Source organism: Stegostoma tigrinum, chromosome 9, assembly GCF_030684315.1.
Source record: "Stegostoma tigrinum isolate sSteTig4 chromosome 9, sSteTig4.hap1, whole genome shotgun sequence".
In the NCBI taxonomy this organism is placed as follows: Eukaryota; Metazoa; Chordata; class Chondrichthyes; order Orectolobiformes; family Stegostomatidae; genus Stegostoma; species Stegostoma tigrinum.
The window spans coordinates 7,681,926-7,706,709 of record NC_081362.1 but is presented as its reverse complement, the minus strand read 5'-3'; the positions used below and the strand labels follow the sequence as shown (position 1 = coordinate 7,706,709).

At 41.2% G+C, this 24,784-nt stretch overlaps 1 protein-coding gene across 2 annotated transcripts in view; it reads left to right on the top strand.

Moving 5' to 3' along the window:
• LOC125455066 (synaptosomal-associated protein 25) overlaps positions 1–13,580 on the top strand; it is a 131,475-nt gene extending 117,895 nt beyond the window's left edge. For both annotated transcript variants that reach the window (XM_048536591.2, XM_048536590.1), the window contains exons 6-8: positions 4,237–4,362; positions 8,290–8,434; positions 12,352–13,580. In XM_048536591.2, the coding sequence (XP_048392548.1) occupies positions 4,237–4,362; positions 8,290–8,434; positions 12,352–12,420 (340 nt within the window). In that variant the 3' untranslated portion in view covers positions 12,421–13,580. The remainder of the gene's footprint in view (positions 1–4,236; positions 4,363–8,289; positions 8,435–12,351) is intronic.
• Positions 13,581–24,784: the final 11,204 nt, after the last annotated feature.

Here is a 24,784-nt window from a genome sequence, read left to right as displayed (position 1 = left end):
TCCTAAACTCTAAAGAAAAATGTCCTAGCTTATCCAACATCTCTTTACAACTCAGTCCCTTGAATCCTGGCAACATCCTTGAAAATTTCTTCTGCAATCTTTCCAGTTTAATAATTCCCAAAGCAAGGTGACCAAAACCGAACACAATACTCTAAGTGTGGTTCACCAACATCCGTAAACCTGCAACATAACTTCCCAACTTCTATACTTAATGCCCTGGCTGATGAAGGTCAGTGTGTCAAAGCTTCACTGCCCTGTCTACCTGGGGCTCCACTTTCAGAGAACCGTGCACCTGAACTCCAAGGTTCCTCGGTTCCACCACACTCCTTAAGGATCCACCATTCCCCCTGAAACTCCTGCCTTGATTTGACTTTCCAAAATGCAAAACTTCACACCTTTATTAAACTCCACTTGCAATTTCTCACTTCCCCAGCTGATCAAGATCCTGCTGCAATTTCTGATAACGTTCTTCCCCTTCCATGATACTGCCTTTTTTAGTGCCATCCACAGACGTACTAACCATGCCTTGAGCTTACTCATCCAATTCATTGATACATTTAACAAAGAGCAATGGGCCCAGCACTGACCCCTGAGGCACATCTCGAGTCACAGGCCTCCAGTGCGACAAGCATCCTTCCACTATTACTCTGCTTCCTAACATCAGGCCATTTGTGTATCCAGTTTGCCAATTCTCACTGGATTCCATGCAATCTAACATTTCAGAGCAGCCTACCATGTGGAACCTTATCAAAGGCCTTAATGAAATCCACACAGACAATTGTCTACCACCCTGCCCTCATCAACCTTCCTGGTCACTTCATCTAAGGACTCTAACAAATTTGTGAGGCATGATCTCCTATGCACAAAACCATACTGACTGTTCCTAATCAAACCCTGTCTTTCCAAAAGCATGTATATCCTATCCCTCAGGATCTTCTCAAGTAACTTATCTACCACAGACGTTCGCCCTACTGGCCTATAGTTCCCAGGTTTTTCTCTGGAGCCCTTCTTGAACATGGGCACAATGTTTGCTACCTTCCATTCTTCTGGGACTTCACTTGTGGCTAACGATGATGCAAATATATCAGCCAGGGACCTACAATTTCTTCCCTAGCCTCTTGCAGGGTTCTTGGATATATCTGGTCAGGACCAGGAGATTTATCCAGCTTCATACATTCTAATACTTCCAATACCTCTGCTACTGTGGTATGGACTGTCCCCAAGATATTACCATTAACTACTCCAAGTTCCTAAGTCTTCATGGCTTTCACCATGGTAACACAGAGGAGAAATTGTCATTGAGGACCTTACCCGTCACCTGCAGTTCCACACATACATATAACGCTTTGGCCCTTGAGAGGCCCTATTCTCTTTGTAGTTATTTTGTTTTGTTTAATATACTTAGAATCTTTTCAGATTTACCCTAATCTCAGCCAAAGCTATCCTGTGCCCCCATCTTGCCCTCCTGATTTCCTTCTTCAGTAAACTCCTGTGTCCCCTATTTACCTTGAGGGATTCCTTTGATCCCAGCTGCCTGTAGCTGAACCATGCCGACTTCCTTTTTCTGGTCAATGCTTCAATATTTCTTGTCGTCCAGGGGTCCCTGCCAACCTTTCCCTTCATTCTCACAAAAACATATAGACTTTGAGCTCTATCTATCCCACTTTTAAAGGACGCCCTGCCCCCTGCCTCGGCTTGCCAGAAGTCCCCTTGCCTGCAAACAGACTACTTCAATGAACCCCTGCAAGCTCCTATATAATTCCATCGAAATTCACCTTGCCCCAGTTTAGAACTTGAGCCTGTGGAGTACTGTGTTCTGGAATATTACATGCCGTATGTTCAAATAGAAGTGGAAGTTGTCATGGCACACAGTTTACAGATTGTGAGATCAGAGAGACATAGAAACTAAGTGGATAGGAGCAGGAGAAGGCCATTCAGCCCCTCAAGCCTGCTGCACCATTCATTATGATCATGGCTGATCACTGAGTTCAATTCCCCAATCCTGGCCTCTCCCTAAATCCTTTGATCCCTTCTGCCACAAAAGCTGTACTTCCTTCCGGAAAACACATTACGGTTTGGTCTCAATCGCTTTCTATGGTAGTAAATTCCACAGGTTCACCACTGGGTGAAAAATTTCTCCTCATCTTGAAAAGGTTTAACCCTTATCCTTATACAATTTCCTCTGATTCTGGACTCCCCCACTATCAGGGCCTTCCTTCCCACTTCTAACCACTGATGTCCTGTTAGAATGTTATAGGTTTCTATGAGATATTCCCCTCATTTTTCTAAACTCCGTGGAATATAATCCTAACTGAGTCAATCTCTCCTCAGACAGCAGACCTGCCATTTGAGGAATCAATTCAGTAAACCATCGCTGCCCGCCCTCTATAGACAGAACATCCTTCTTCAAATGAAGGAGACCAAAACTGCACACAATATTCCAGGTGTGGTCTCACCAATGCCTTGTATAATTGCAGCAAGACACCCTTGTTCCTGCACTCGAAACCTTTTGCTAAGAAGGGCCAACAAGAAGTTTACCATTTTTACTGCCTGCCGCATAGGTGCATGCTTACAGTTTAAAGAAAACCTCAAGGTTCTGGCCTGACCTTGTCTGAAGAGTAGAAACGCCCAGACTAAAACACCAATCAAGTCGCTAATATTTCCTGTTCTGAGGAAAGATGAACAGCCTGAAAGCATTAACTGTGTTCCTCTCTCCACAGATGCGGCCTGGCTTGCTGAGTGTCGCCAGGGTTTTGTGTAAAGAGTGTCCATCAGTCCTGAGTCAGCTCACATATTTAATTTGATCTATTTATTAACATGGCATATATATTATGTGCCAGACTGACATTATCAGAACTGAGCATTGGAGCATATATATAGACAGCAAGCCCTCTCAAGTCCACCAGTGATCAAGAGCAAATATTCACTTTGCTGTTAGATTCTACAGGACTGGGTGGCTGGAAAGAATCAGAAATGGCTTCAATAATGGAATGACCAGAGCGGTTATGGTACAGTCATAGTTTCCCAGCCTCTGGGGCAGGAGGCCTGGGTTCCAGTCCCACCTGCTCCTTCCCTGAACAGGTTGACGTAACAAGTAAGTAGATAGAAAGATTTGCTATGCAATTAACACAGTACATACTGCACATCCCAGAAACCTCACAGCAGCAGTTGTTGTAGCTGCACGAATGAGAATGGGTCTGTTTATGTATACAGAAAACGCACACAAGCTTTGCAAATCGCGATTTTCTTTTTCAATTTGCTATTGACAAATTTCTTTGGTTTTGCTTTTGCAAAGCACCTCCCCACCTCCATCGCCCTATTATTTGATGATCAAAGATCCATTCTAATTGCGCGCTTAGCAAGTCATTAGTACCCTTTCATTGATGGTGCTTTTTTCCTGCAAGTGACCATTCGGGTGGTGGTCCTGCCTGAATGTGTTTTTGTGTTTTCCTTTTTGTGCCTAGGGTCCAGATACTAACAACTCGCAAGGATGTGTTCAATGCTTTCCTTTCTCATCCTGATAGTTCACTGATAGCGTTGCCTTTCGCTCTTGCATTTTGTTCCACCGTATGTGCTTCTTCAGTTTGCGTGTGTTCATTGGCAAAAGGGGCATCAGACAATGACTAATGGTTAACAGATTACAAGTACCGATATATTATTCTGAAATGCAGCCACATTTCTAACAACAATACAATACTTTCAACATAACATTGGTAGATTGGGTTTGGAAAAAGTACAAGGAAAAAGGTGCTTCTGAGCAGCTTGTGCAAGCTACAAGGATGCCTTATTGGTCTCTTGCTTCATGGTATTAAATACCTGTGTTACTATCAAAGGGGAAGGAGATACTTAAAAAGAAAGCTTCAAGCTCATCCTAAACTACACTCCAACACGACAGCCTGATTTCTGTCATGTGTTGTCCATGCTGAACTTGACAGTCGTTTATTTCTGTCTGCTAATGTTAGTGTTGTATGTCTTGTTCTGTGTAATGACCCAAAATTTCCATGTGAATAATATCAGAAACAATTATGTAGATGGTTGAGCACTGAAAAATGTAATATGTGTTTGGTGCAATCATGGCTACAATTTTTTTCCTCAACCATATGATATATCGGTATGCCATTACTTCCTAAAATTTCCACCTGCCTGGCGCAGTTAGAAATTGCGGAGTTATAAAGTGTTCGGCCTTGAGTCCTGGTTTTGGTATCTACGTTATGGTGTCCTGTTGTACTTGCGCAGACTCAAGTCAAGTGATGCTTATAAGAAGGCCTGGGGAAATAACCAGGATGGCGTTGTTGCCAGCCAACCTGCCCGGGTAATGGACGAACGTGAGCAGATGGCGATCAGCGGAGGATTTATTCGCAGGTGAGATCAGGCTCAGAATGTGTCAGACTACGAGACATGGAGATAGCAAGAACTGCCGATGCTGGCGTCAGACATAACACAGTGTGGAGCTGGAGGAACACAGCAGGCCGGGCAGCATCAGAGGAGCAGGAAAGCTGCCTGGCCTGCTGTGTACTTAGACTACAAGACATGCTGTAATCTGGGCCTAAATCGAACGATCCAAAAATTTCAGTGAAAACTGGAAGAGATGTTGTAAATCGGGAACAAAAGCAGAAAGTTGCTGGAAATGCTCAGCAGGTCTGACAGAAATATTCTGAGGAAGGGTCACTGGGCACGAAATGGTACTTGCAGACCTGCTGAGCTTTTCCAACAACTTCTATTTACCTTCCAAAAATTTCAATTATCGACTCAAGGGCCAAGCTTGTGAGTGAAAGGAGGCCAATGTGGAAGACCCACCAGCTCTCCACAAGTGGATGAGATGGTTCAGAAATCATTTTGGGTGGAATTTAATATTACTGAGCCAGGTCCAGCTCATTGCTGAAAGGAAACTTACTCTCAACAGGAGGCCTGGCCTATTTAATTGTCTGACAGGTACTCAGGAAGTGGCCTTATAGAGGTTTATAAAATCATGAGGGGCATGGATAGGGTGAATAACAAGGGTTTTGTGTTTATTTTTTTTTCTCCAGGAGAGGGAAGTACAAAACTAGAGCGGCATAGGTTTAAGGTGAGAGGGGAAAGATGTAAAAGTGACCAGTAGGGTAGCATTTTCACACAGAGGGTGGCGCGTGTATGGAATGAGCTGCCAGAGGAAGTGGTGGAGGCTGGTACAATAACAACATTTAAAAGGCATCTGGATGGGTACATGAATTGGAAGGGTTTAGAGGGATATGGGCCAAATGCTGGCAAAGACAATTAGATTAAATTAAGACTATCTGATTGGTGCAGATGAGTTGGTCCGCGGGGTCTTTTGTGCTGTTTACCTCCATGACTCTGTTATGGGTCTTTCCTAGAATGCAGACCCCAGAGAATGAAATCCTGCTCACCCAGACCTGCTAAGCAAATGACATTTACTCAGGTCCTGTGGGAGGGAAATCTGTCTGGTCTGATCTGTCTTACCTGGTCTGGCTTACATGTGACTCCCAATCCATGACAATGTGGCTGATTGTTAACTGCCCTCTAAAATGGCCTGAGCAAGTTGGTCAGTTTCAGTTGCATTTAGGGATGGACAATATATGGTGGACTAGGCAGTGATGCATACATCTCACGAATGACGGAAAAAGTGTGAGGGACCAATGCTGCTGGTAATGCCTCAGGAACACGACCCCTTCCTTCCCAACACCAGGCCCCTTGATCAACACTAAGTGCCTTTGAAAAATGTACTTTGCCTTATAGACCATAGGCAAATGTCACAGCATTCTGCTTGGCTTTTTGGAAATTGTGAAGCTCCCATCTAATTCTTGAGCCACCCCTCATTTCTACTGACCTTTTTAAGATAATTAATGTCAATTAGCTCATTAATGAGCCAGATTACCTGTTTTGTATCACCTGAACATCTTGAAACTGTGACCTCTTCTCCTAGGTTTAATTCAGTCATATATTATCAGCAAGGGCAGGGGCAAGAGCAAATCCAGCCCATTGTTGCATATCCAGTTGCCTTCTTATAGCATTTTCAGTGTCATATGTTTTTACTAATTGTTATGTGCCCTGTAAAATAATACCTGGAATACTCACAAGAACAGCAAAGAGTGTAAGGAAATGGGATGTCATAAGTACCAAAGCGGAATTGTTTTGCATATAAAGTATACAAATCTCTATCACGAAAAACGAAACATTTATAATGGTTTAAGATTGGCAGGGAGAAAATATCTGGTTCACACCAACAGATTAAGGTGGTAGCAGAGATAATAGGAACTGCAGAAGCTGGACAATCCGAGATAACAAGGTGTAGAGCTGGATGAACACAGCAGGCCATGTGGATCCTGCTCCTAGGATGCTGCTTAGCCTGCTGCGTCCATCCAACTCTACACCTTGTTATAACTGATTAAGGTGAACTGTTTTGTAGCTATAACTTAACATATAGACTGATTACTTTGGAAGATGAAAAGGAGAAGTCATGTCAGTCTAGCAGTAAACTTTAGATGTTTTTGTTCTTTCAAGTGTGAATATTTTGTTCTTCATCTTCGACACAGTAACTCATAGAGTATAGTTCATTAAACTGTGGTAGCTTCTCCATTGTCTGGCGTGAAAAACTGAAGGGTAACTGAACATTGCAGAACAGAATCCTCCCCTAAAGCTGGAGCTCAAGGAAATGTTAATATTCCATGCTGGAGGAGATGGCAGAAGCAAGGAGGGACCAGTCAGTGATAGGGATTTGCAGCAAAATGTAGGATTATTGCATTCAGTGCTTTGACAATAAGATGCAGTAAAGTTGTTGAGGACAGGGATAACAGGAAGCACATATCATGGAGGAATTAGACCCAACCTAATTCAGATGTGTCAGAGAGCTGCAAGCCCTCTGAAGTGTTAATGGAAAATTGTTTATTCATATATAGGGTTTATGACGGGTGAAGTAAACACTGAATGGCATTAACTTGGAGATAGTATGAACTGTGGATGCTGGAGTCAGAGATAACAGTGTGGAGCTGGAGGAACACAGCAGGCCAGGCAGCATCAGAGGACCAGGAAAGTTGATGTTTCAGTTCGGGAGCCTTCTTCAGAAATCTTTATTAACTTGCTTTGGTTTAGAATAATCAAGGAATAGTTTTAGTTTAGTAAACCAAGAGATTGAAAGCTTTTAGGGAAGATTTTGGAGGAGAACTGGTTGATTTTGATTTGATCTATTGTTGTCCCATGTACCGAAGTAAAGTGAAAAGTTTTTGTTTTGCAAGCTGTACAGGCAGATCATAGCAAACTATGACATACAGATCATAGGGGCTTGGACAGAGTGAGGCATGTAAGGTTACCTTGTACAGGAGGTACACAAAGCAAGGTCAACATGAGATTTGAAATTAGAGTCGTCCATTCAGCTGTTTAATAACAGCAGCAAAGAAGCAGTTCTTGAACCTTTTGGTGCATGTGTTCAAGCTTCTGTACCTTCTGCCTGATGGAAGAGCTTAGAAGAGAATGTTACCAGGGTGGGAGGGGTCTTTGATGTTGGCAGCCTTTCTGCAGCGATGAGGAGTGTAAATAGAATCCATGGGTGGGAGGTTGGCTTCTGTGACGGTCTGGGCTGTGCACACCATCTTCTGTAGTTTCCTACTGTCCTGGGCAGAGTAGTTGTGGTAGGGATCTGAAGCAAATATTCTTTCCCTCCTAAAAAGAGGGTAGGACAATTTAGGGAAAATACATTTACTTTGGGGGAAAGATTTAACTTGTGAAATTTCCAGACCAGGAGTGTTTGGTTAGAAAGTTGCAGATTTTGGTAACACTGATAAGACTGACAGTTTTGTGATTATTCATACATAAAGCTTTCACAGTTTACAAGACAGAACTAAGAAGAACCAATTAAGTCGAAGGTTTGATAAAAAAGAGTAATTTCTTTGGATTTGACTTGCTGTAAAGTAATAATGTTGTCAAACAGATGAGACTGTGTTTAAGATCCTTCCAATTGTGCTCTATATTTCATTTCCTTGTGCAATAAATTCTTGCTTTGTCGTTAAAGAAAATTTGCAACATGTGTACCTATCCTACAGTCAATGACCAACCTGTTAAATTACAAAAAAGAAATACATGATCTATCAAACCATATTTCATTCTGTCCTCTGACTTGTCCAGTCATATCATGAATTGTGATCATAACGAAAAAGAAACTACAATTGTTGTTAAATTGAAAACTTGCCAATTTCGTTCCTATAACCAAATTTAAGAGATAAAATTGCTGTGCTGTATAGTTAGACTAAAGCGAATGATTCAAATAATGTATTTTAAAGAAACTTCCTTCTGATGCAGGGTAACCAATGATGCCCGGGAAAATGAGATGGATGACAACTTAGAGCAAGTTGGTGGTATCATTGGTAATCTTCGCCACATGGCTCTTGACATGGGCAATGAGATTGATACACAGAATCGCCAGATTGACAGGATTATGGAGAAGGTAAAATTATTAGCTGACGAATTTTAAAGATTCTTGGGGTATATATGAATTCACTTTGCATCTAGTCCTTGAACTAATTCTGAACAATTGGCACTTGTGTGTTTAAAATGCACTTTGGCTCATTCGTTTACTGATAAATATGGTTATGCCTGAGATTTAAAATTTGCAAGCAAGTACTGTACCGTTATTGTTCAGTGTATAGGTATTAAATCTGTAAATGCAGCAAGAAATGTTCACTCCAAGAGAGAACCTCGTTCTTAATTGTCGCATGTTGGGGTCATGTTGCTGGTCACCAAAAGCAAAGGTAGTAAATGGCGCTCCATTCTGTGACAATTACAAAGATTGGAGGGAGGGATTAATATGTTGACAAAAGGCCAAAAACAAGGACATTGGCTAATTTTATACATTTATTATTTAAATTCCACACACCGCGTTTTACAGTAACATTCACACCACACAAATGCCAGGCAATGGCATCCCAGTAAGAGGCAAACTAACCAGCAACCCTTGATATTCAATGGCATTTCCATCAGTGAATTCCCCCTCTGTTAATGCCTTGGGGGTTATTATTCATCAGAAACTCACCTGAACTCACCATATAAATATTAGAGCTACAAGAGCAGATCGGAGGCTAGGTTCACTGTGGCAGGTAACTCACCTCCTGACTCCCCAAAGCCTATCCATCATCTACAAGGTACAATTCAGAGTGTGATGGAATTCTCCCCATTTGCCTGGATCAATGCGATTCCAATAACACTCAAGAAGCTTGACGCCATCCAGGACGAAGCAGCCCCCCTGATTGGCATCACATCCACAGGCATCCACTCCCTCCACCACCAACACTCAGTAGCAGCAGTGTGTACTATCTACAAAATGCACTGCAGAAATTTACCAAAGATTGTTAGACTGCACCTTCCAAACCCACAATCACTTCCATCTACAATAGATGCTGCAGATACGTGGAAACATCACTACCTGCAAGTTCCCCTCTAAGCCACTGATTATCCTGACTTGGAAATGTATCCCCATTCCTTCAGTGTCACTGTTTCCAAATCCTGAAATTCCCTCCTCAACCTGCAGTACGTGGACTGGAGTGGTTCAAGAAGAAAGCTCACTACCACCTTCTCAAGGGCAACTAGAGATGGGCAATAAATACTGGGCCAGCCAGTGACACCAACATCCTATGAATGAATTTTTAAAAAAACTGTGAACAATGGCATCTTGATTATCAACACTTCCACAAAGTCCAAAAGGAACGGCTGTGTGGTGACATGTCGTTTTGGCAAGAAAATGTGTTGAAAACAGACGAAAGTGTTTTGAACTTGTTTTCAGTTGCAACTTGTAGTAATATGTGTCTTGTATGATTTTTCAACTGGGATAATGTACCTAAATTCCTTAAATGAAAAAAAAACAACTTCTGTCTTGGATGTACTCAATGGCTATTCTAAATTGTACTTATAATCTGAATGTTGCTGCATATATTGCCAGCTGAAATGCAGAATTTACAATAATCCAATTCCATCAAAAATAGGAAGATCATAACCCATGAGATGAATGTTGGGATAAACACACTATTTTCATCATTTACATTCCATAAGTAGCTGTACTGGCACAATCACATGACTAGATTTGACTTCTCTGGATGCTTCAGTATGATGAGTAACAGAGAAGTGAAATCTTCCCTATTGATGGCTTTCATGAAAGCTTTGCACTAGCACAGGATTGTAACTTCACACCGACCCATTATTTGAAAAGGAGTGAATATGCAGAGTTAAGGGGAGAAGGAGACAAAGCGGCACAAGCTGACCTACTCATTGGCACAGTCAGTGCCGCTGATGGGCTGAACAACTTTCTACTGTGCTTTTACAGTTCTGTGATTCCATGAGCATCTCATTGACATAATCACAGGGTGAATAATACTCTTAATTTTTGTTAATATGTTCTTCAAGCAATGTTTGATCATTGTCATGTTCAGAAATCATCCTATGGTTAATTCCTCCTTCCACCTCACTTAAGTCAGAAGTCACATGACACCAGGTTATAATCCAACAGTTTATTTAAAATCACAAGCTTTCACAGCGCTGCTCCTTCATCAGTTGACGCCACTCCACTTGACGAAGGGGCAGTGCTCGGAAAGCTTGCGATTTTACATAAAGCTATTGGGCTATAATCTGGTGTCATGTGACTTCTGATGTTGTCCACTCCAGTCCAATACTGGCACCTCCACATTGTCAGTTCAACTAAATTCAACTTCCCTTGTTCTTGTTGCTCATTTCTTCAGACCCAGTGAACAAGCAACATAGGCTGATTTCTGAATTGAAAGGGAACTGAAAGCTCTCTGGTTAAAAGAATGGACAGCTATCTATGGAATATCAGTGTGTTTCAATTATCACACAGGGAATAATAATCAGTAACAAAACCGAATAAGTAATTAGAACAATCTTGTCATCATTTTTGCTGTTGCTAAGTTCCAGACTACCTTGGAGGAGATAATATGTTGGATGTGTGCCTGGAGGATTTCATCGTATAAACAAGCTGCCCTACTGAGTCAAATTGCCTCAAATCTCTCCTCCACTAGCTTCATTATTCCTGCTTTTCATCTTTCATTCATCAGGACAAGCACAAGCATAACACATTTTAAACAAACACAATGATTGAAATGACAAGCAAGAAAGAGCACTCACTGATAGGCAACACTGCTGTGACTGATTGAGGCATTACTGTCAAGAAACCAGCCAGCGACGATAGGCTCCACAAGCTTTAGGGTAATTGGCAAGAACCAGCAACTAGTTTAATATAATCAATCAAGTTCAAAATCTATTTACACTGCAAAAAGTGACATACATTTAGACGCAAGAACCTGTTATTGGCAAACAGAAGGATTATGGTCACCCAGAAGTTTTGGGGTACCTATAGCTCCCCATTCCTTCCTCCATGCTAATGCCTCAGCCAATCGACCATCCTTTATACCTGTACCTTAAATTGTTGTGACAGTTGAAATTTGGCATTCTTGCACATATCCTGATGAGTGCAAAAAGAAAAGCTTAGACAATGTACCTCTCTTTTCAGCTTACTTGGGAATCAAATACATGCATAAAGCATTTATTTGGACACATACATTACCTACGTATACTCTGCAGTGTTGGTCAATGGAAAATTGAAGAGTTCTACAAGTGAAAAACCTCTCTTCTTTTAACACATTTTCTTGTATGGGAGTATATGTCCCATAAGAACTGAATTTTCTTTTAACAGTGAGTGTAGAGTACCCACTGAGACCTTGTTTTCCCTGACTGGAGAAGCTAGAAGTAGTCATAGTCGCAGAAGAAGGTATCAGCCATTTAGGATGCAAATTGGGATAAATTTCTTCACTTTAAGAGGATTGTGAATCTTTGGAATTCTTTCCTCTGGAGAGCTGTGGATGTTTAGTCGTTGGGTACTTTCAATACAGAGGTTGACAATTTTCTTTCACTCGAGGAATTAAGTAAGTAAGGCCACCGCAGTCTTAGAGGACTGCTCTGTCATTGGCGAGAGATGACTGGGGTGTCTTAATCTGAGAGTCACCATGTATGGGGCAAGGGGAGTGTTGAGAAGGAGAGTCATTCATGCTAACCTCAGTCAGTATGAACCATGCTGTTGGTGTCACTCTGTACTGTAAACCAGCCATCCAGCCAACTTAGCTATAGGAAGGAAGACAGATGAGAATGTAGAGTTGAGGTAGATAGTGGTCAGCCATGATTTTCTTGAATTAGATCCAAAGGTTCTAACAGCCTCCTCCAAGTCCTATTGCTGATCCAGGTGTTTGTGGTGCTTATTGTTTAATTACTCTACATTACAGAATTTCCTTGGGGAATATACAGTTAATTTGCTTTTCTTCCAACACAAAATCATGCATGTGCAATTTTGTTTTGAAATTTTAGGCTGAATACAATAAAACCAGGATTGATGAAGCTAACCAACGTGCAACAAAGATGCTGGGAAGTGGCTAAGCCCTGCAGGAAAGTGCATTACTCCCTGGCACTCTTCAGAAAGCAGCGTATACATTGATTTTATTGTGGTATTTACTGACTAGGTTTGCACACATGCACACGATAGACCCAGTGTAAAACCTGCCCTGTGTAGCTTTGTCATATTTTTAACCAGAGTACTTGTAATTATTTATTTCTAGATAAATCTCTTTCCAAAGGATGTAAATAGGGCTGATTGATGGCTTTAGCTCACTCGTGATGTTTTCATTTTGTTTTCCCTTTACAAAGTTTTCTCGGCAAAATAGGAGCTTGATAAAAGCTTTTTATTGAAATGCAGGGTATACAGTATTGTCCTCGTGAACTGTGTCATTACACAAAGCTACTGCCATGTTCCTAAGGGTATTGTGATGGTACAAATGCATAGTTCAAACAAAAACTGTTGTCTTATGTTCATTTCACAGAACTTTTCTAACTTAATGTCAAGGAAGTGTAGTGTGTGTAAATGTAACTGTCCTTGCACTGAGGTGATATACTCATACAATTATGCATGATATTAATTGTAAGACCTTCTGCTAAAACAATCTTCACATGGCAGTAGCGCCTTGGCAAAGCATGCTCAGTATTGAGACACAGTTGATAATAGGTTATGTCTGCAAGTCTACAGTAGTGCCACATTTTATGTTCGAGAAACAAAACTGTGAACTTGGTGTAAAATAAGGATAAAGCATTTAACAAATGAACAATTTCTGCATTGAGTATTCTCAAATGAGAAAACTTAATGCAGGACCAAAACATATTAGTAGTGGTTAGACATTTTATCCTCAAGGGTTAGATGCTGCTAGTGGTGATGATATCTGATGGAAAGATTGCACTAACAGGGGGAGAAAAGCTGTATACATAGGCCTGAATATTTATGAAAGATATGTAGATTTTATAAAGAAATTGTATTTTGTTTGTTATTACCCTGTGTTTTGTAAGGTTTCTTGTCGCTTTATGTATTTACAGCTATGCACAGCAAATGCCTGGACTGTGTAGTTAAAGAAATGACTAAACAAAAGTAACAAACTTTGTTAAGATAAATGTTATAGCATGTAATGTGAAATTCCTTCTGCCTCCCATCGGTCTGTGAAGTGGTTAATGTTTTGTAGCTCGTTAAAATGATTAAATATTACAAACCTTAAGCAATGTGCAGTTTGATCTGTGCCTACAAACCTTTCTGGAAAACATGTGACACACATTGAGGCAGTTTAATGTCTTTGATCCAAACAGGAGAAGTGTTCCATTGTACATCATTTATAGCAACACCTGAAATCTCTTTATCAAGGTGTACATACTATTTTGCTACACTTAGCACATAAAGGAAATCCCATGTGATCTAACCTGGTTACTAAATCCAATGATTGGAGCATTTTCTAATTCTTTTAAAGGTTACCTGAGTTACCTGATGTGTTGCTTGAGATTGTTTGATCGGCTTGTCAAAGAACAAATGTTTATTTCTGAAACATCGACTTTTGTTTTAGAAACACCGATTTATGTCATGATATGCTAGTCTTGTTAATGCTCATGTAACCGTGTTGACAGCTGGCAGTGGGAATATCAATTTTCTTTATATTCCACATGCTGATAGTTACCACTTAAAATCTCATTTCATATCAATGGCTTGCTGATGAATATGCAAATAAGAGCAATTCTAAATCACTGCTTTGAAGTTATTGGTTAACATTCATTGTTAATAATAACACTAATATAATAAGCTCCTTTTTGGAGATTATTATATTACCAGCCTGGTCCATATCATTAAGCATGATTTTGATTGCTTACCTTCTGAAAGACATGGAAAGTGGAATGAAAATAAAAGATTGCTAACGGTGAGAAAAATTATACATATTTGTTGAAAGAAGTAACAGAAGTACAAGCAGATGCAACACATTATCTGACCCTGTAGTTATCCAAAGCTGAAGCCACATTTGGGAGTGGAAATTACATATCGTCGTAGCTGGTGGAACCCATATGCTTGTATATGTTATGGAGATGAAGAGGTAGAAGACAAAACACTGATTTCAAAATAAGAAAGCCAGGAGAACAGAAGAGATGCCACGCACAATCATCCATTAGAATGTGTAGTAGGCTTTTGCTGGAAACATCACTCCAAACTTGCTTACGTTGGGCATCTCGTGGGACTGTTTCATCCTTCAGCTCAAAACTTTGTGCCCCACAGGTTGTTAGAGATGCAAGCTGTTTAACAAGACTTCTGGAATGTTCATGAATTAGAGGGCCAATGGTCCAACTCCTTCCCTGTGGTATTTAAGGATCAAGAAAAGAAACAAAGAAAGAATGGAAATGAAATCCAGCATGAATTAGACTTGGAGAAAAGAGAAATAAAGAGAAAGAGAAAAACAGAATTGATTAAGAGGCAAACAAAGAAGCTAAAAGAAAGTTAAAACTCTGAAAAGAAAATTTGCCTCCTGTAGGAATGAGCCTCCAGAGTTTCAATTGATCTTTTTCTGGGTCAGAGAGGTTGTATAGCATTGCAGGAAGATAAATCTCAACTTTATAAAGGTACTTACTCTATTAAGTACCAGCCCTAGCCTTCTGATTTATTTTTAGTTGGAAATTAATGTGCAATACCAATAATTCATTAGTACTCATGGCAGGGCATGGATTGAGTTGCCATTTTGGCATACTTTGTGACATGTTGACATAAGTTGTCCAGCAACAATTGACAAGTCACAGAATATCTCTTCCATGCCAACTCACATATTCAGAAAGTCAGGCACTGTTAATTTGTTTTTCCTATTATTACACAGGATGAGGGATGACACTGGCAAAGCAGCATTTATTGTCCGACCCTAATTGCCACAGAGCAGCTGAGAGTCAACCACATTGCTGTGGGCCTTGAGTCACATGTAGGCCAGACCAGGTAAAGGTGGCAACTTACTTCACTGTGGTAAACCAGATGGGCTTTACCTGACAATCACAATGGGTTCATGGTCCTCATTAGATTCTGAATTCCAGATATTTAATAAATTCAAATTTCACCGCCTGCCTCAGTGGTATTAGAACCGGGGTCCCCAGGACACTATCTAGGTTTCTGGATTAATTGTCCAGCCATAATACCACTAGGCCATTGCGCCCCGCATCCCCCACCATCCCCAGCTCTGATGAAGGGTCTAGGCCCGAAATGTCAGCTTTTGTGCTCCTAAGATGCTGCTTGGCCTGCTGTGTTCATCCAGCTTCACACTTTGTCATCTATGAAACAAACTTGCCTATTCCTCCAGAATTGTTCAGAAAGTCATGGTTTTTATAAAGTTGTGACCTTGTCCACTATTGTATCTTGAAGCAGAGGGTATATTTGTATTGTCAGTGAGAGAAGCCTCCAGCAAAACAAAAATGTCACAATTTGTGCCTTAGACTGGAAGAAATCTCGAGTTTGTACATGCGCTTGCATTAGTCTGACGTCTGAAGCTATTCAGCCATTACAAATGTGTACCCAAATCAGATTAAACACCTAAGACAAGAAATCATGGATAGTAAAGGGCAACGCTGGTGCAGAAAACATGAAGGATGACCTATAGAATGGTGGAATCAATGAAGCTTGCAGGTTAGATGACAGGAAGTGAAGAAATGGTTGGTGCACTGAAAATGATGAAGAACTGATACTGCTTGGAAAAAAAGAGCTTTTTAAAAATTTTCTAGAACCCTTTGAAAAAGAACCCCTTTTTAGTTGACAAGAATTTGGTGTGAAGGGTAAAGAGCACAAAGCAAGAAATGAAAGTTAAAAGTGAGAGATTAAACAATCAAGTCAACAGCAGAAGAAAATCCTCACACTGTATTTTTAATCAATCCCTTGAGGCATTTAATGATACATCTCTAGAGAAGGTGGGAATTGAACCTGGGTATTGCTCAGAGTTTCGGACACTACCCCTACATCACAAGAGCCTCAATCGGCACATTCTGTTTGCTCGAGTGAATGAAAAAACAATGTAGACATTTTCAAAGCGACCTGTTTAAGAGATGTTATTACATACCTGTAGAGCAGGTGGGATATGATCCTGGGCCTCCTGGCTCGGTGGTAGGGACACTGTCACAAAAGCCCCTTATGCAATGTATGCTGTCTACTTCAGTTCAGGGAGATCTGATCATTTACGCATGTTTTCAATGTTAGATTAAGGGTTATTATCTGGGTGCAATATAGGAGGAGGGGTATATAGTAACCAAGGCAGTCTGTCCAAACATGACAGTTGATATACTGCTGAGGCCTACGCATAGTCTACCTGTGCGATCAATGGAAACATCCAAGCTAAGAAAACTAATCATTGAATGTTTGAAAATCAACCAAATTCTGTACTGCAAATGCAGTTAAGCCTTTCAATAAATAATATAAAATTAAATTAGGAATGTTCAAAGTGTTTATAAATAAGATTTTATGAAGTCTCTTAACATCAGGGGCTGGTTGATGATCCATCTATTGCCTACATTGTAGAAATAAATTGCTCTTGAGGGAAATACAAGTTGTACAGGTGACACAATAAGCCTAAACTAATAAACATAAAATATTGCAAAGGTAATACATTAGTGAAATATTACAGTGAGAATTAATAATGTGCTCATTAAATCTTATATCGGTTCCTTTGTTATTTGTTCAAGAATCAGTCAAGCAGAACAAGAAGGGAAGCATTCTTTAAGTGTTACTTATTACAAAACTAAAATCCCTAAACAGTTGCATGCAAAACAATTACTTTCAAAATATGTTAGGTTTGAACTATAGGGAGGGGCTGAATAGGCTGGGGCCATTTACTCTGGAAGTATCAGAGGCTGAGAGGTGACATCAAGCATCAGAGGATAATTCCTCATGGGAAAAAAAACAATTGGGCATTTGTGATAACAAAGTGTGGAGCTGGATGAACACAACAGGCCAAGCAGCATTTTAGGAGCGCAAAAGCTGATGTTTCAGGCCTAGACCCTTCATCAGAAAAGGGGGATGGGGAGAGGGTTCTGAAATAAATAAGGAGAGAGAGGGAGGCGGATTGAAGGTGGATACAAGAGAGTTGCAGTGGGAGAGAGATCCCCTGAGGCATTAGTGTCTGTGCTGAAAGAGCTCTCCAGTTTGTCCTGGACCTGTGTGAGTTGTTTCTTGCAAGCATATATCCTCACATACGCCTCCATTAACATGCGTTTAAGCTCAGCTTCAAACAATTGAATCTATGTAGGCTCTTAGGAATGTACAGAAGTTGAAAGAACAATAACAAAAGAAAAATCAAGGAGGCAAGGGGTATGTTGGGGTCAAGCGATCGCCGTGTGCATCAAGCTACCATGTGCTTACCATCTGAAGGGAAGCTCAACAGCACTGCTGGCATTTGATGAACTGCGGCTGTGGTCAAGAAACAATTCACCAGCCCAGGCCCCTAGTGGGACCAAGCGAATGATATGGATGCAGCAGAGCGTGAACGAGCTGTCTGCAGACTGGGCAAGTTCCAACACTCTGCCAGCTAGAAATCCCAAATGAGCATGTTAATTTCAATGAGATGAGATGACCAAGCATGTTCAGTTGACTGTATGCTAAGCAAGCTTCAACTCGCACACTGAGCCTGATTTAGATTGTTATAAATAAGGCAATACTGACTGTTACATTAAGAATTCTTTCTGGTGGCGCAGTAGTTAGAGGTTATCCAGAATGCTATTACATCGTTGTCACCAATGACCACCAGCAGCTTGTCACACTGCTATGGAAAGCCAAGCTGTGCTTTTTGTTTAGACACCCACAGGTAAGAAATCAGCTAACTAATTGTGCGTGTGAAAATCTGCATCGTTAAATCTTATGTCATTGAGTCACAAAGTTGTACAGCACAGGAAAAAATTCCGTCAGTCTAACTCATCCACGCTGACTAGATACCCTAAATTAATCTAGTCTCATTTGCCAGCATTGGCCAATATTCCTCTAAACGCTTTCTATTCATGACCAATCCAGATACCTCTTAATTGTTGTAATTGTACCAAGGCCAACCACTTCGTCTAGCAGTTTGTTCTATGTACACATCACCCTCTGTGTGAAAAAATTGCCCCTAGGGTCCCTTTTAATTCTTTCCCTTCTCACCTCAAACTTAGCCCTCTAGTTTTGAACTCCCTTGACCTGGGAAAATGATTTTAGCTATTCACCCTAACCATGCCCCTCAAGATTTTATAAACCTCTATGAGATCACCCCTCAGCCTTCACACTGCAGGGGAAATAGCCCTGGCCTACTCAGCCTCTCCCTGTAGCTTAAAGCTCCCAACCTTGGCAACATCTTTGTAAGGCTTTTCTGCATCTTTCCCAGGTTAACACCTTTCCCAAAGCAGGGAGATGTAGTACTCCAAAAGTGGCCTAACCAATGTCCCATACAACTGCAAAATGACATTCCAACTCCAATACTCAATGAACCGACCAAGAATGCGGGGTCACTTAGTTCTTGAGATTTCATAACAGTTCGCTTCTTCAACCTTATTTCCAAGAATTATTCAATCACATAGACCAGTGTGATCCTTTAGTAAAATATCCTTTAAGGGCTTTGAAGGGCAATTTTAAAAATGTTGTGTGAACCTTCCTTCCAAGAAACTGATGAAATAATTGGGCATGTTAATCCTCTAGTGACAGCTTCATCCTCTGTTTGAACCTGGGTTGAAGAAAACATGCCAGCAGGAACTATATCACCAGGGATTTTTTTTCCCTCCTAAAATGGCCTGATCAACGTACAGATTTTTGACTTAAGTGGCCTAAGCATCGTTTCAACTCCCCAGTGTTTTAATTATTCAAAAACAAACCTCAATAGTTGAATTAGATCCTGGACTACAAGCTCCTGTGCATGTGTTACATTGCCACATGTTTAACAGAATTTGCTGAATTAGGATTTTGAAAGGATTTACGAGGGGCTTATTGTAAATTTATCATTTAATACAAATACCAGCTTCCACTTTTTGCTCTGGAACTTTTCCCTGCCCAAAAAGCAACTTCCCTTGGGAAGAATTCAGCTCTTTTTTATAAATTAGACTAATTTACGAGTGATTAAACTTGTCCACCAGTGGCACTAGAACATTAAGTCCCAAGTCCCACCAGTGAAACTAAGAAAGAAGGTCGGACAGGGAGTGCTATATCAAAATCTCATGGGAGGGGGAATAACGCCCACCTAGCCCCTGCAGTGCCCACCTATCTGAATTACTGCAAGGGTACCAGTGGGCACTGTGTGCTTCCTCTCCAAAGACACCTGAAAGAGGATGTAACTGTGAAAGGGAAACAGATGCTGCTAAGGTCTGTTGCTGTCTACTTAGGACAGGGCCAGTGGTAGGCCAATGACAGGGTCCTCGAAAACAGCCCTGCTCATTTTCTTTTGGAAGAAAGAACATTTTCCTTTCAACCTGTTTGGAGATATAATTTCCCTCTCTGGAGCAGGTGAACCTGCTAGGCCTCCTGGTCCAGAGGTATGGACATTACCAATGCACTTCAAGCATATTTTGTTATATTTAAAGAAACCCAACACCCATCATCCAGCGAACAAAATTATAAGGACCATCTACGAAGTAACATATTCAAAATTTGAAAATGGAAGGAAACAAAGGGAGATGGAACCCAGCTCCCATGTTTAAAAAACCTGCTATGACACACATTTGGCACAAATGAGATCTACACCTGGCTGTGAGGTAGGGACATACCACTGCACCATGCCAGACCTACTAAATCACATTTTCTTTGAAAACTCAACACTGAATAATCAACCTATCCAATCAGGAATGAACATACACTGCCCACCAAGGGCAGTGTAACAAGAGAGAAAAACAAAAAGGGGAGGAGACTGGGGAGGGAATCAATCAAAATGCCCCTCTGTGACCTGCTGCCTGGGCCTATTGGATGGGCACTTTAGATAGGCCCAGGAGCAGACCCACAAGGGAGGAGTCTTCCGAAAGCAGCCCAATTCTTTCTTTGTATATATAAATATAGAAACCCGCTGTCAAATTCACTATCATCTTGCAAACAATTTACAAGAGCTGCCCACACATTTACGACAATAAACAATAACGGAAGGAAGTATGGGGAGAAAGAAACCAGCTCTCTCCTTTTAAGAATCCACCATCAAACTCCAGCCATTTCTCTTATCAAAGGAACAACTAAAAAAACACTGTCCTTTGGGACAGTGCAACAGCAAAAAGTACAGGTAAGATGTAAGGGAGGGAACTAAATTAAAATGGATTCAGAGAGGAACAAAATGTCAACCCCCAAGGTGCCCACCTATCTCTAAATGCCTCAAGGTGGAAACCCCAGAACTCCCTCTCTAAAGACACCCAGACATGAATGCAGAAATGTTTCAGAGATAGCAGGAACTGCAGATACTGGAGAATCTACGATAAAAAGGTGTAGAGCTGGATTAACGCCTGCTGTGTTCATCCAGTTCTACACCTTGTTATTATATGAATACAGAATTTATGGCTTTTATTTTGTGAAAATATACAGTTCTGTTCTAATTCGTAATGATTTTCTGCCTGGGTTTCTTCTCTTGTGCTGTCTTATCTGCTCCATGGTTCGTTGTGTACTTTGTTATTCATGGGATGTAGCCACCAGCAGTTCTCGCCCACTCCCAAGTCCACTTGGGAAGCTGGTGTTGAGCCACTTTATTGAACTGCTGCATATCCACAAGGTGAGCAGACATCCAGAGTGTTGTTGGGTGGCGCATTCCTGGATTTTGACCCAGAAACGATGAAGAAATGACAATGTTTTTGCAAGTCAGCACGGTGTTTAATTTAGGGAGACCTTTCAAATAATGGGGATCCCTTGTGCCTGATGCCTTTATCCTTTCTAAAGGATGGAAGGTACTCCATGACGGATTTAGGCATTATGTGGCTTGTTTCTTATCTCATTTTAAGAACGATGTGTTATAATAATTTTGGAGCCTTTTTTCTGTTTTGAGAGTCATCTGTATGTGTGGATAATTTTCATTTCCTTCATACTGATTTGCAAAGCCATAGTTTGGAGGATTCTTCAACATATACCTTACTTTACTCCTTCATTTATTCTTCTTTTCTGTGTGTGTGTGTGTGTGTGTGTGTGTGTGTGTGTGTGTGTGTGTGTGTGTGTGTGTGTGTGCGTGCATGTGCGCTAATAATTTTTAACTTGCTGTCCAGGCCTAAAACTTATATTTCGGATCTATGTCCCAACTAATCTGTTTTCAACATCTTAACCTTCCAAATTTCGGTGTATGACCTTATGGAAGTTTATAAAGTCATGACTAGCATGGAAAGGGTGAATAGCCAAGTTCTTTTTCCCAGGGTAGGGGAATCCAAAACTAGAGATTTAATGTGAGAGGGGAAAGATTTAAAAGGGACTTGAGGGACAACATTTTCATGCAGAGGGTGGTGCATGTATAGAATGTGCTGCCAGAGAAGGTGTTGGAGGCTGGTACAATTAAAATATTTAAAAGGCATCTGGATGTGTAAATGAATAGGAAAGGTTTAGAAGGATATGGGCCAAATGCTGGCAAATGGTTACATTAGGATATTTGGTTGGCATGGGCAAGTTGAAGCAAAGGGTCAGTTTCCTGACTGTATGACTCTGTGACTATGTTGGTGTATTCAACAAAAATTGCACTGCACACATGTAAACAAAAAAGATACATTTGATCCAGATGAAAGCAAACTACTGCAGATGCCAGAGAACTGAAATAAAAACAGAAAATGTTGGAAAGAACCTATCAGGTCTGACAGCATCTGTCGAGAAAGAAACAGAGTTCATTTTTCTTACAGATGGATACTGGATGGCAAATGTAATATTGAAAATCCCAGTATAAGAATTTGAGATGGGAAATGCCTAGTTAAAGATTTAAGTATTTTCTCAACACGTCATGCCATAATTCCAAGTGTAGGCAATTGGTGGTTCTGTGGAACAGTTACTAAAATCTCTTCCGCTCATTTTCCTTTTCAGGTATGTTTGTACACCTTGACAAATTTTTTTCACCTTATTAACATTTCTAAGAAATAATTCCACTCTTCTGCTTTACATTTTCAGCACTTGGCAATCCATGCTTGCCTTTTCCCTGTTGCCAATCCATTGCAGCATCCTGCATCTTCCTCTGCAGTCCCAGATCCCTACCCTCACTCTCTCTTTCTTTCTCCATACCCCTCTCACTTCTTCCTAGTCTGATTTCCTGCTTTCCTGAACCTTTGCTACCTCTGACAACCCCTTCAGACATCCAATTGCCCCTAGGTCCTGCCCCAACATAATATCTACACTAGGAGATAAGCAAGGGCCACAGGCGCTGGAGTCAGAGATAACACAGTGTGGAGCAGGAGGAGCACAGCAGGCCAGGCAGGCAGCATCAGAGGAGCAGGAAAGTTGATGTTTCGGGGCAGGACCCTTCTGCAGAAATGGGGAAGGGGGAAGGGATCTCAGAAATAAATAGAGAGGAGGGGTGGGGCTGGGGAAGGTAGGTGGGCGAAGAGTTTCAGGGCAGGGGAGATTACCAGAAGGTTGCAGTGGGAGGCAGATCCACTGAGGTCCTTCCAGAGGGAGAAGGACAATTTGTTCAAGATGGGCATTTGTGGGAGAGGCTTTGCAGTGGGGTTATAACTCACTCAGAGATAGTAAGAACTGCAGAGTCAGAGATAGCCCCACCCCTCCTCTCTGTATTTATGCCTGAGCTCCCTTCCGCCTCCCCATTTCTGAAGAAGGGTCCTGACCCGAAACATCAACTTTCCTGCTCCTCTGATGCTGCCTGGCCTGCTGTGTTCTTCCAGCTCCACAACAATATCAACACTATCTGCAAGACACACTGCAGAAATTTGCCAATGATCCTTACACAGCACATTCTAAATCCATGAGCAGCTTCATCTAGAAGGACAAGGGCAGCAGACATATGACAACACCACCACCTGCAAGATCGCCTTTAAGCCATTCACCATCCTGATTTGGAAACATATCACTGATCCTTCAGTGTTGCTGGGTCAAAATCCTGGAATTCCCTCCTTAAAGGCAGAGCTGGTCTACCCACAGCACACAGACTGTAGTAATTCAAGAAGGCAGCTCAATGCCATCTTTTCAATGACCATTAGTGATAGGCAATAAATGCTGGCCCTAGTGATGGCCAAGTACTGCATACAATTTTGGTCTCCTTACTTGAGAAAGGATATACTGGCACAGGAGAGGGTGCTGAGGAGGTTCACTAGGTTGATTCCGGAATTGACAGGGTTGTCTTATGAGGAGGGTTTGAGTAAACTGGTATTATAAACATTTAAATTTAGAAGAATAATGGGGCAGATCTGATAGAAACATATAAAATTATGAAGGAAATTGATAAGATAGAAGCAGGAAGGTTGTTTCCACTGGTGAGTGAAATTAGAACTAGGGGGCATAGCCTCAAAACAAAGGGGAGCAGATATAGGACTGAGTTGAGGAGGAATGTTTTCACCTAAATGGTTGTGAATCTGTGGAGTTCACTGCCCAGTGTAGCAGTTGAGTGTTTTTAATGCAACAATAGAAAGAAATTAAAGGTTACGGTGTGCGGGTGGGTAAGTGGAGCTGAGTCCATGGAAAGATCAGCCATGATCTTATTGAATGGCCCAGCAGGCTCAATGGGCCAGATGGCCTACTCCTGCTCCTGTTTCTCACGTTCCTATGTTCCTACATCCCATGAATGAATCAAAAATCAATTCTGCCCCTCAATCTCCCTAGTCTGCAGTTCAACCCATCATTTTGACTGGTGTCTCGATGTCAATCCTGAACTAGTACTTTAAAGATTCCCCTGAAATATTCCATCACAATATTTTTCATGTTATGCTTGATGAAGTGGGCCTTCTGAAAATTCCAGACATCCTACTGCAAAACACATTGCACAACATAGGCAAGGAATGGTTCTTGAATGACTAATAGAAGTTTCCAGAGTTTTTTTTCCATCCAAACTATAGAAAGATACATATTAGACTTCCTGAAATCTACATCTGTATGATAACGTTAATTTCCAACCAAACACCAGTGACTTTTCCTGCTCCTCTCCCATGCACCACATCTCCCCACAAACTTGCTTTTTCTCCTCAATTTTCAACTTTTCCCTGTCCTCTTTCCAATGGCATCTGGAGTTTTCTTAAATCCCTGAACTTAGTCCTTAATTCTTTCTTTCTCTGATCATATCCCTCACTTGACTGTATATCCTCTTCAATTGACATCCTGCACTCATTACCTACTTCCTACAAGTCTATTACTACAGTGTATTGCATCCTGTGGCTTAAATGTCATGCACAGTCCCAGAACACCATCCTTCCCCACCCCAGCACCACCTCTCCTCCAGGGCTTTTCCCTCTCCTCCTCTTAACCTCTCTCCGAAATTCCTACTTCTTTCCATTTCATCCAAGACGCCCATTTTACCTCCAT